The 13417-nt window shown below is 39.5% G+C and overlaps 1 protein-coding gene across 16 annotated transcripts in view; it reads right to left on the reverse strand.

The window, feature by feature from the left end:
- The window catches only part of Mllt10 (MLLT10 histone lysine methyltransferase DOT1L cofactor), a 137613-nt gene that overhangs the window by 60357 nt on the left and 63839 nt on the right, over window positions 1-13417 (reverse strand). For 15 of the 16 annotated variants that reach the window (XM_060373019.1, XM_021631055.2, XM_021631054.2 and 12 more), the window contains one exon: window positions 1136-1231. The exons of the other annotated variant lie outside the window; for it this stretch is intronic. In XM_060373019.1, coding sequence (XP_060229002.1) covers window positions 1136-1231 — 96 coding nt within the window. The remainder of the gene's footprint in view (window positions 1-1135; window positions 1232-13417) is intronic. 16 annotated transcript variants of the gene reach the window in all.

Here is a 13417-nt window from a genome sequence, read left to right on the forward strand (position 1 = left end):
AACCACAAGGAACTAAGCCCATGAAGAACTTGAATGAAGATTCTTTCCAGTAAGAACCCAAGCTATCCCACACCTTGATCTTCACCTTACTGTGATGAATGGACCAGCAGAGTGCATCAGACATTCTTGCATACAAACCAGGGAAAAGATAAATTTTTATTTTATTTGAAACTGCTGAATTGTGGTAACATGTTCTTATAGCCAACATAAACTAGCAATATATCCAAAATTTCCTGTATATTCAACACAAACTCCATTCCTGCTACTTATCTAAGGCAGAACCTGCAAAAGTGAGGTTCTTTCTTCTTGCGATGCCTCCAACTTATCTCTAAGAGAGTCGCAAAGGGTTCATGTTTGAGTATCTTCAAAATGTGACCACCTCGCACTATCTCAAAGTTTAGTACCACCTTCTCGCTGGTTTCAACTCTTCTCCTCTGTCTCTCCTGTGTCTCCTCCCCCTCCCACCAACTCTCACAACTTTATAAAACCAAAACACTTTATAAAACTAAAGTCACACCATGTTTAATTTCAGTTCTACCTAATAGCTCACTTTTCATTCTATCTATGAGACAAGGTTTTCACACCGACTTATCTAGTCCTTTGTAACGGGGCCTGTACTACTCTGTCCCAACCAAATATACCTACCCACCTCTGTTCTGTTTGTTTTCATTAATCATATAGTAATCTGAGTAATACCTAACTTCCTAAGTAATATTCACTATGAACCAGATACTATGTGTATTGTTGTAAATATTTTATCTTTATCAATTTCAATGATTACTTCTGTTTTTACAGGTAATAAAAGAAGAGTTGCAGAGAGGTAAATTAACCTAAAGCTCAGTGACTAAGTGATAAAGGCAGATCTCAGTGACAGGCAGCTGAAATCTGATTTTAACCCACTTATTAATTTAGAAGGTGCCGACCACTTGTTACCCTTATGTAGTCCTTGCAGACAAGTTCAGAATAAACAAAAAGTAGTGTGAAGGACTAAGAAAGTGACAGTTCTATGTCATGGCACATGGCTTGGGAGGTGGGTAAAACTTATCAGAGCACTGGAATTGACTCCTAAGAAGTCAAAAACAGCATTTCATTCATTGGTTATTATAAAAAACAAAACTTGATGCTTTAATCTTACTTTTTCTGTAGTAACAGTCAAAGAAGGAACCAAGGCAGGTGACGGTTCTGGTTGCTTCTTGTGTTTTTGTTTGTGTTTGTCCTTTTCTTTATATTTCTAAAAATAAACAAATGTAAATATTTTAAAATGAAAAGATAATTCATATATGTAATATTCTTTTACATCTCTGTAAAAAAAAAAAAATCACCCCCTTTACCAGTTGTTATGGATTTAAAAAAAAAAATTCAAAATGACTCTTTTGCTTAACCTAAGCAATAACAATAAATAACTGAAGCTTGTCGTTATTTGGCATATTTATACCTATGAAAATATACATTTCCTTGTTTAAAACCTGTTTTTTATAAATAGCATTTTTAAGATTTACAGGCCATTTCACACACGTTATTGCATTCCATAGTTACACATACTTATTTTAATTTTTTTAAAGAGACGTGGCTCCTGAATAAGCCCTGGAAAGACAGATGCCCCTGCCTCATCCTTCTCAGTGCTGTAACTGTAAGCATGCAACCACCATACCCAGCTACCACAGACTGAATTTTACAGACCAGGTTTTAGACATTAAGATGTAGAAACTCAAGCAAAAATGTATTTCCGGGTTTACTTAAAAACAAAAATAAGAGGAGGAGGAGGAACAGGAGGAGGAAGAACAGGAGAAGGAGGAGGACAAAGCAGCAGCAGCAGCAGCAGCAGCAGGATGCAAGGTTACAGGAATGCTACTGTGAAGCACTAGAACTAATTAATCTACAGCAAAAGAGAAGAAATTTTGTTAACCAAAAATTACATATTAAGATTCCAACTTTGTTTAAAGTCAAAGATTTTACATGAAAATGTTCTCAGCATGAATTTTCAGTTAGTTGAATGTACATATTTAACACAGTGTACAAATTTAACCATTTAAATTAAATCTCTTTTTCCCTGTCCTAAAAGGCATTATATTCCAGCAGAACACACAAAAGAGGATACAGTTCTTAAAACAATAGTCTAAAAACACCCACTAATTTCTAACTTCAGCATTAATACTCTGCAACAACAACAAAAAAAATTGTAAAATTAAAATTTCAAAAGAAACTTATTTAGTTCTTTTAACTGATGACTTCAAAGTAATCATACTTGCATTTTTTTGCCATAAAATATTACTGTTCTGTCAGAGTATTTTCCCCTCCAATCCCTTTGAACCTGAGTTAGACTTGTACCTTGCTGTGATCAACAGAATGTATATTTAAGTCCAGGAAAAAAAGTGCTTTAAGAAGCTTTGCATAGCTTCCACCTCTGCTATTGAGATGACCCTAAGTATCATGTTTAAAACAGAACAACAAAGCACTGCACCAGGCCTAAGCACAGTTTGGGTTAAGAATGCTAGGAGAGGCCCTCCAGCTTCCATCTAGTGTAAGCAAGACATCCAGAGACCCACCCAATGTGTGGGCGGGGGGTGGGGGGGCTGGCCTGGTATGAGCAGGTGGCACTATGGCTCTGCAGCAGTGTGAGTCTGTGCCAATCTCTGTGGCACATGTCACCACCAAAAGCCATGAGGATGTTCCTGGTCAGGACTACCAAGTGGGGCTTGCTGGTGTTGGCTTCCCAGAGCCAGCCCAACGGGCAGTGTAGGAGAGCTGGCCAAAAGAGGAAGAGGGATGGCCCCACCCCTGTGGCAGGCAGTAGAGCAGCCCCAAACTCTAACCCCCACCCATACCCCCAACATCTCACCTGGGTAGCATAGTAGAGCTGGCCCAGGTGGTGTGGGCACTAGTGAGACAGAAGAGCTGGCTCTGTCCCTCACTGGCCTTGTGGGCGTGGGAGAAAAGCGTAGCTCCTGGCACAGACAAGAGAACTAGCCCCTTGCCTCACCTGGGCAAAGGAGGAAAACTGGCCATGATAGTACAAGATTCAGGAGAGCTGGTAGGCTGACCAACTCAACTACCTCCCAGGCCCTGAACACGGCTTTGAGTTAGGTAGGCCACCACAACATCTACCTCATCTATGAACTGATGAAGCAAGCGAAAGGGCTGGTCCTGCATCCAAAGCTGCAGGATCTCCAAGACACAGGATATCCGGCAGGAGTCCTGGTAAAAACCAAGTATGGATGGTATAGCAGAAGCCAAAGGCCTCAAACGAGACCAATTGAAATGAACATCTGTAAGTAAAGCTTTTTGGGCGAAAAGGTATACTGTGTGACACACCATAGCTTCCACAGCAAGATGTTTTTGTTGTTGCGGGGGAGGGGTTACAAGGGTGGAGGGCAGCTATGGAGATTGAGAAGATGAGTGGATTAGGATACATGATGTGAAATTCACAAAGAATCAGTAAGTTTTAAAAGCAAGAAAAGAATGCTTAGTAGTCTTGCAGAAACCAAACAGGAAGTCAGATGAACAGGAAGGCACCTCTCGCCTGTGCACATCAATACCTAGCCCCAGCTTTATGAGTAAGACCAGGAACAACCACCAAATCAGCCAGCGCTTCTTATGGCCTCAAGAATAAACCCAGCTGACATGACATGAGTGAAAAACCTTCCTGCAGAGCCTCACTTGTTACAAGCCACTAAAAGTTTGGAGTACTTTATCAAGAAAACAACTGAAAAAAGGCAAAGAGCCCAAGTCATAAGCCAAAGAAGGCAGCACAAATCAAAAGTAACATTATTAGGGGACTGTTACGTGTTGATACTAAAATGTCTTTTATTATAGTATTTAATTAATGAGGTAGAAATCATTTTGGCCTGGATGTAGAATACCGTATAAAGAGTGGGGTTTTAGGGGTGGCATAATAAATATGCCACTTACGCATTTACTTATTTACTATATTCTTCCCATACTTGACATTATTTATGCCGGGTACAAGATTTGACATGAAAGTAAAAGAGCTTATGAAAAAAACAAACACGAATACTTCAGAAAGCCTAACAGAAAACACAAAATTTGTCCATAGGCACATATATATACATACGTGTATACACACATATGTATGTGGGGGGGTGTGTGTGGTGTGTACAGACATACCAGCAATACAAAGCAAACCAAGGAGTAATGCAGAACTGTGGCAGTGTCAACACATCAAGAGACATTCCCTGAAGTAAAATGTCTGACGCTCAAACAGGCTACAGGGTCACAGTGGTATTAAAGGCTTGCACAATGTCAATCAAAACCGTCATTAAAAAGACTAACTGACTTTAGGGGATTAATAGACTGAGAGGGATAAACTCAATTATATAAACATATTTAATAAGTGAATCATGAAAGATATCTAAATGACCTAAGTCTAAACTTATTTAATAATGCTATTAAAACTGGTTAATGATTTCAGAAACATTCTAGACAATATAAAACAAATCCAGATGTAACAATAAAAATTAACATTAAACTAGAACAGTGGGGTTTTAAAAAATATTTTTATCTGATTTTAATAAAAAATTATAACCATAAAAGCAAAATAAAAACGAAGGGTTATAGCTCAGTGCTTGAACACTAGAATGGGGAAATCAGGACACTAGGAAGGTAAAATGTCAGATTTAGACTACAAATTGAAGATACAGACTAGGGGGAAAGGGAAGGGACAAAAAAAAGTCAAGCAATCTATAATGGGAGTTTTGGTTTCATTAAATGTTATGTAAAAAATGCTTTTGTTTTAATCCCAAGTACAGGATTTTAGTTGGGCTATAGTTTGTCCACATCTGTTAAATGTCACATGTGGAGCATGACCTTTGGCAGCTGGTAACAGCCTTCTGCATGCTGCGGAGAGGGCCATGGTCTAGGACTCTGAGAGCATAAATGTGAGGCCACGAAAGAGACCGTGAGGCATTCGGTTTTGGTGTGTGGCGTGGAGCAGTTTAGAGAGACCATAGACCAGTAACAGCGTGGTAGTTTGGAGCAGGCGGAGAAACACTTCAGGGTGCAGGGGTGTGGAGGAGCCTGCTAACTGATGAGCCGGTGGTTGATGGAGACTGGTATAGAGCCCTAAAAGAACACCTTGACCCTAACTTGCTGGGAGAAGTAAAGGGGACTAACCTCTCTCCTACTTAAGGTTAGGGGGGCTGGTGGAAGGGAAGGAGAGGCCTAACACCCCAAATAAAGTAGAGTTAAAATTTTAAAAAAAATCGCTACAGGTGGCTTTCTGCTACAGAGATCAGTCTGGTTCAGTATCTTTCCAATTTTTTTTTTTTTTTTACGTAAAAAAAGTAAAAAAAAAAAAAAAGTGTACAGTTTATTCACTTTGTATCCCAGCTGTCGCCCCCCTGCCCCATCCCTTCCCAATCCCACCCTCCCCTCTTCTTCTCCTATGCCCCTCCCCCAGTCCAATGATAGGGGAGGTCCTCCTCCCCTTTCACCTAACCCTAGTCTATCAGGTCTCATCAGGACTGGCTTCATTGTTTTCCTCTGTGAACTGGTAAGGCTGCTCCCCCCTCAGGTGGAGGTGATCCAAGAACCAGCCCATGTGTACATGTCAGAGATGGTCCCTGATCCTATTACTGGGGAACCCTCTTGGACACTGAGCTGCCTTGGGCTACTTCTGTGCAGGGCTTCTAGGCGATCTCCACGTACGGTCTTTCTTTGGAATATCTGTCTCAGAAAATACCCATGTGCCCAGAATTTTTGGTTCTGTTGTTCTCCTGTCCCCTCCAGGTCTTTCTGTCTCCCCCTTCTTTCATAAGATTCCCTGCACTCTGCCCAAAGTTTTTAATGAGACAGCCTCATAATATGCCAGACTTGAGAATAACAATGAACTTTTGGTCCTCCTGCCTCCGCCTCCCCAATGTTAGGATTACAAATAGATCACTTTGTGTGGAGCTAACAATTAAATCTAGGGCTTCATTAACGTTAGGCAATCACTCTACCAACTGAGACAAATTTCCATTCTTACTCATATTTTTTTCTATACTTTAATTTTTAATAAATAGTAAAAAAAATGCATATGCCACAAAAATGTACAGAGAGCATTAACTGGGCAAGTAGTCACAAAAAACTCCTTGACTATGTCTCATTTCATCAAAAGAGGTACAAAAAAATACAGATTCAAATATAGCAATGTACACATGTAATGGGTTAAAAAAGAAAATCTGAATGTCCAACAGAGGCATTTGGGGGTAAATTTTTATACAATGATTTAAGAATCACTGAAGCGAGTACTATTCTTAAATACTTAGAAAATGGCTAGGACAACTTGTTTTAACATGTTACGAAGGGGTGGCCAGCGGGCTCAGTGTGTAGGCTGATGCTAGAGGACCCACATTGTGAAAGGAAACATAATTCACCTCCACATGTGAAAGATGGCACTCAAGAACACACATGTGCATAAATGTTTTTAAAATGTACACAAAAAGAAAAACCAGAAAACAGGAAAATGAACAGGGACTTTGTTTCTTGTAAGCACACAGGTTAAAATATTATCACTTGACTCAAATCAGTGCCTATAATAAAAAACAATTATTTGAAAAGTAAGATTGGTTACAATTTACAAATACCTGTAATTGTTTTTTGTTGTTTTGTTTTTTGGTAATGTGGGTGGGTGGAGAATGGAGAGATGGCTGTGGTTTGGAGGGCAGGTTCACCTTTTCAAGAACCCAGGTTAGATTTCTAACAGCCACATGAAAGCTGACAACCATCTTTATTTAGGTCCAGCCCCAGGAGACCCAAGGTTCTCCTCTGGACTTTGCAGGCACCAGGCATGTATGAGGTACATAGACAAGCAGGCAAACTGGCTAACCAGACTAGCCCTATCAGCTGCTTAGCTCTGGGTCTGAGCTAAGACCCTGCCTCAAAAGATGTGAAATAGCAATCAAAAAAGATTTCCAGTATCAACCACTGGCCTCCCTACTCACATGCACACAAGTAATGGACATAACAAAATGAGAAAAATGCATTTCCAACTTTTTCAGCCAACATGATTTGTCTCCCATTTTTTACAGATAAACCCAAAAGCTTACAGTGAACACTCAGAAAGAAACAGACATAAGGACACACAAATACATTTTTTTAAGTATCCAAACTAGAAAATTTTACCTTTTCAGTATTTTTTTATTTTTGTAATTTCTATCATTTGTCTTAAAGGTATTTTTAAAGAACTTTAAAGAACTTTGAGTTAAAAAAAAAAGTTTTACTTGAAAATCAAAATAATCAATTCTAGAATTTGAGAAGCAGAGGCAGGTGGATCTTTATAAATTCCAAACTAGCCTGGTCTACAGACAGGCTAGCCAAGGCAACACCGAAAAATCCTGTCTCGAGAGAAAAGAAAAAGAGAAAGAAAGAGAGGGAAGAAGGAAGGGAGGGAGGGAGGGAGGAAATAAAAATCTATTTCATATCCACTTAGCTCATCTTAACAAACCAATTGTAACTATTTAGCCATTCTTTTTATCTATGTATGAACAACAACAACAAAAAAGTCTAGACTATTTCCTAACAATAATGGCTGTTTGGGACTGGTGGAACCTAACAATTTTTTTTAACTTTAAATGTTCTGCCTGCTCTAATCTTCTGTGATTGTTCATGGCTTCAAGGACAGGCTAGAAATGTTGTAGTGCAAGTCTATGCTCTCACACTTAGAAAGAGTCAGAAGGGTCAAGAGCTCAAGGTCATCCTCAACCACACAGGAAGTTTGGGGCCGCCTTAAGGTATTATATGAAAGCCTGTCTCAAACTCAACCCCAAAATGGGCTATTGAAATAACTACCTATTCACCAAATTTATGTCTTATTTGTACCAGCTTCCTGTACAGTTAAATAAAGCCATTTTACTGTTTTTTCACCACTATAGTCTGTATGGAAATGTATGCAAGTTCGAGAAACCTTTTTCCTTTCTTAATAATGTATCTTTAGTTCTAATCCACAGTTAATTAAAAAAGGCTTGACTTTTTCTCCATGTCTCCTGGAGACTGCCAGGATTTTTCACCTAACTTATACTAATAGTTTTTCTCTTAAATTCTACCTGTGCTTGCTAGTTTTTGTCAATTTGGTACAAACTGGAGTCACCTAGGAAAAGAGAACCTCAGGTGAGGAAATGCCTTCATTTGGTTGGCCTGTGGGCATGTCTGTGTGTTATTTTCTCCATTGCTGATTGCTGTGGAAAGGTTCAGCACATTACGGGCTGTACTACTCCTGGAGAAGTATCCCTGGAGGTAAAGACAGACAACTGAACAGAAGCCTGGATAGAAGGGAGCCTGTGAGCAGCACTCCTCTGTGCTCTATACCTCAGTTCTGCCCTCCAGGTGGAGAGCCGGGCTTTCAAACAGGGATGAACTGTGAGCCAAAGAAACCTTTTCCTCCCTGAGCCTGGATGGGTCAGTACCTACCACAGCAGCAGAAAAGCAAACTACTACATCCATTAAAATTGTCGTGGAAGAGAAAGAGGGAAGAAAGGACGGGAGAAGGAAGAAAGGCAGTGAAAAGTTTTGGTGTCTTTAAAAACTCAGTTATGTAAATACGTTTTGGTTTTAATGCCAGGTGTGGGATATGGAGCTGATTTTGCCTCATGCAGACTCTGAGAGAAGCTCTTTCCCAACTGAAGACAGTTTAAATCAGAGGATTCTGGAGAGGGAATAAATGACAGAGCCCAGAAAGTGCTGGGGGCTCCAAGGAAGAAGAATACTGATGTTCCTCTTTCTCAACCCCGTGCTGCCTCTGGTTACTGCTGATGCAGTTTGAGAAGAGGCTGGAGATACCCTGAAATGAAGACTGGACTTACTCCAAGGAACACAACAACCCTACATGGCAGAAAGTAGAGAAAAACTTCACTCCCTCTCCCCACTAACCTTTCCCTTCTACCTGGTGATGGGGTGTTGGAAGGGATTGGGGTGGAGTAGGGAGAAAAAACATAAATAAAATAGTTTTTTCAAGTACACCAACAATTCTTCATTGAGACTCAAGAGTGATTGCGTCAAGCTCACTATTAAAATTAGCCATCACACTCACCAAAGACCTCTGTCCCTAAGTAATGACCCCCCATTCACTGACCAACACTAATCCACGGAACCAACAGATGTATACTGCAAAAACCAGAGTATGACAATAGGCCATTAATAAAGAGCAAATGAAAAATATTACATCACACATATTTACCACAATCACCCCCCCCAAAAAAAACAAAACAAAATAGTACCCAGACAAGAAAAAAGTTGGCAACTATTGCTTTCCTCTCCCTTCAATCATTCATGCTGGAAAAGACTAGGTATCACTGTCATATGATACTTTAAGCAGCCCTAAGTAGAGAATGATCCATTTTGCAAAAATTCCTACAAACAGCAGCTTGAAAACCACATTAAGGCATTTTGAAAATTGTTCTACTTTCACTAAAGCCTTCATGACTCTACTGTCAGCCTACTTCCTGATTTCTTCTGCACTCTTCCAAACCACATCTTTAAGCCAACATCTTGAAAGAAACTGGATGGAGACCCTGAGTTAAAAATAGCTGCTAAAGTCCAATTACTGACATATAGGCAGATACAAGACCATTGATTTTTATTGTACTTTTAAGCCGAAAGATTTTAACATATTATGTATAAAGAGTAAATGATAGATCTGCAGATAGATTAGTCTTGTGAATATGCTATCAAGAGTAAGATAGTCTCACCACAACAAAACATCAAAATACAAGTTGTTTCAGATGAGAGCAAAATCTACAGGGTATTCAGAAGATTATCAGTAAAAAGCTTTCCGGGCATTAGCAAGACGGTTCACAGGGCTGATGTGATGGCTCAGCAGGCAAGTAGATGTGCCACCAAGCCTGCAAGCTAAATTCACTGCTGAAAAGACCTCACTGCCGAAGGAGACAGCCAGCAAGAGGTCCTCTAGAGCTCCATAAACGCTCTGTGGAATGAATACACCAACATACACAGTAAACAAATGTTTCTGACGTTAACAGAGATATATACTTTAAACAAGCTGCTAAACTTTAAAAGAATGGTGGTGTTGAAATTTACATCTACGGTTATATGTAGCTCAGTGTACAATGCGGACTCAGCAAGAACAGGACCTGAATTTTGCTCAATCATTAGGATAAAAAAAATAAAAATAAAAATTAGGAAATTTAAATCCAAGGATGTAATTCAGTTGGTAGCAATTCAGTTCAATCCCCAGCACTATTTTTTAATTCAAGTGCGCACAAATGGGGATGGGGGGGGGGAGGAGACACACCCAGATAATTCAAAGGAAAGGACCAGAAAGAAGTTCAAGGTCCTCCCCTACCACAAAGAAATTCTGAGATCAGCTCAACATACTTAAGACCTTGTCTCAAAAAGAAATTTAAAATTTATAGAAATGAGGTTAGGAAGTAGCTATTTAAAAAATTATGAAAATTATCAAGAAATTTCCAGAATTTTAAAAGTATAGCTAATTTCTTATTATTCACAATAAAGAGCAACAGTAGAGATGAACTAAAAAGAAACTATTAATAAAGCACAACCAGGCTAGGGAGAAAGCTCAGGTGGTATAAAGTACTCGTCTTGCATGTACTTCAAGAAAAACAAAAACAAAAGTGTCTGGCATGTGAGGTAAACTGCTTGCTGTCAAGCATAAAGACCTAAGTTCAGACCCCAGCACCCCATAAAAGCCTGACCCACAGTCAATGTCTGTAACTTCGGGATGCCGATGTAGACTAAAGGCCAGCAGCTCTCTAGGACTTCTCTGGGACTCTAGCACCAGATTAGAGTTGCAGAGTTATCTGGTCTCACTAAGCAAACACCTACCGGAGCCTTGGCTTCTGTTGAGAGACAGCCATTGTGCCATTGTTGCAGTACTAAGACCGCAGGACCACAGCCTGTAAGCCATTTTTAATACATTATATAGCCACTTTAACGTGTGTGTGTGTGTGAGAGAGAGAGAGAGAGAGAGAGAGAGAGAGAGAGAGAGCGAGCGCGCGCACGCATGCAAGAAATTCCAGGGCCAGCCAGGCTACGTGGTAAACCCCAGCACAAAAACCAGCAAGGGTATATGCCACTGTTAAAAAGACTTCAGAAATAGGACCTCAGAAAATCTAAAGCTATAGGAAAATTTCCAGTTATCAAGTCATAAAAAAAGGGGGAGAGAGGGTGTCAAATGTTCCAGACTAGAAATATTAAATAAGTATGAGAACAAGTCATATAACCATTGGGTTAGATCTGGGACCAAGATTTATTTATTTTTTTAAGTTTCCTTTGTTGCTACAGAAGACATTAGTGGCTAAAATTTGAACATTATGCTAGGTGTGGTGCACATCTTTAAGCTGTGAGTTGCAGGCCATCCAGGGTTACATAGTGAAACACTCACTGTCTCACCTAGAGACTGCAAGTTAATACCATCAAGCCTGAATACCTGTAATCTACTTCCAGGATCCACATGGTAGTATGAGAAAAGAAAAGCATGCTGGCCTTTGGCCTCCACATAAAGTGTGTCGTACATGTGCCCCCTACACACACACACACACACACACAATCCACCTCCACACTTGGAGCCTGTCTTTGCTTTCTCCCACCCCAGGCCCAGTTTCAACCCCTAACACTAGAAAAGAGAGAAACAAGAAAGGGGGGGAAGAGAAGAATTCGGAAAATCCCCAAATCTCTTTGCTTTTGTTTCTTCTTTAACTACAGCTACTACCTTCCAAAATAACCAATAACCACTGACCCCACCTATCAGGGCTCTAGTATTTATATGCACTCTGAAAAGTTCCCAGAATTCCAATCACCGAAACTATCTGCAGCTGGCAAAACCTCTGCTAGGGCATGAGGCAAATCATAGCCAGCTGCTGCGGACAGTCTGAAGCTGCCCCATATCCCCACCCCTGGGATAAAAACAAAAGCACATTCTTATATTTTTCTGTTTTAAAGAAACCAAAATCCCAAAATTATCACTACACACATTAAATAACTGTTAAAATTTTTTTAGTATTACTGACAGATTTGTAACAATAGATAATTTGCTAATGGTACTGTAATCATATTAAAAATGGCCCTTTATTACAACTACATCAAAAACCTAAAGTTGTACTTAATGAACTAATGAAAACAGTTTACACAGAATTACAGAGTACATGAGCAAGATGTGGACCTTGTACTTCCAAGTGCTCTCATGAAGCAGGAGGATCTCCTCAAATTTGAGGACAGTTTTTCTCCAATGTTAGAGAAAAGAGAAGTACACGGTCTACAAAGCAGAGAGAAAAAGCAAAAAGCAGGAAAGGGAAGAACATGACAAAAGTTAAAACAACTAGGCCTATTGGTACAATTCTATAACTGCTACATTCAAGATGAAGAAAGAGAGTCTCAAGCTTGAGATAAGCCTGGGCTACAGAACAAGGCTGAGTCTGGAAAAACAGAAGCACATATACAGGAAATAACCAATTTCATAAAGCAATACTAGTTATAGTGACCCTCATCTAGAAACAGTGGGGAACTGCAATACCTCATTCTCATCCTGCAGGAGGGGGCAGAGACATCTTGATTAATGACATCACAGATCAAATGGACATCACAAATATCTCTAACAATGTAGTCAAACACTACCAAGTACACATTCTTCTCAGAAGCCCATGGAACTTTCTTTAAACTGTATCACAATAGGCTACAAAGTGACAATAAACATCAGAAATTGAAATCACTTGTATTCTATTTGAACAAAAGGAGGTAAATCTAGAAATGAAGAGCAAGTGAAATCTCTCACACACAAACTAAACTCATGAAGCATAAATGATACAGTACCAAATGGATCCTTGAAGAATCAGGAAGGAAATAAAGTGAAAAACTCCACGAGGCAAATTAAAATGAAAACATAGCATATCAAAATCTACAAGATACAATGAAAGCAGTCCTAAGGGGGAAGTTTGTAGCCCTAAGTGCCTACATTAAAAAAATAAGACCTCAAATGTAACAACAAATGTAACTTAGGACCTTAGAAAAACAAGAAAAGGCCAAGAAACATTAAATAGACAAAAAGAGTTAACCAAAATCAACAGCTGACTCCTTTCGCTCAAAGTGCTTTCTTTAAAAGCATGAAGAACTGAATCAATCCCAAAGCACCCATATAAAAAGGGACCTGAAATCCCAGCACTGGGGTGACAGGAAGGAGGATCCCTGAGACTTACTGACCAACCAGTCAATCTGGCCAAATCTGTGAGCTCCAAGTTTACTGAGAACCTGTCTCAGAAAAAAATAAATAAAAATAAAAAGTAAAAAGGGGGAGGAGACATACAACAAGAATAATACTTGACAACAACAATCTCTACAGGCACACATGCACCGGCACACACATACACAAAAAGAGCAGAAATTAATGAAATAGAAACAAAAATGCAATACAAAGACAAAATGACAACGTTGATCTTTGAAAAGATAACAG

This window comes from Meriones unguiculatus, chromosome 19, assembly GCF_030254825.1.
Source record: "Meriones unguiculatus strain TT.TT164.6M chromosome 19, Bangor_MerUng_6.1, whole genome shotgun sequence".
Taxonomy (NCBI): domain Eukaryota; kingdom Metazoa; phylum Chordata; class Mammalia; order Rodentia; family Muridae; genus Meriones; species Meriones unguiculatus.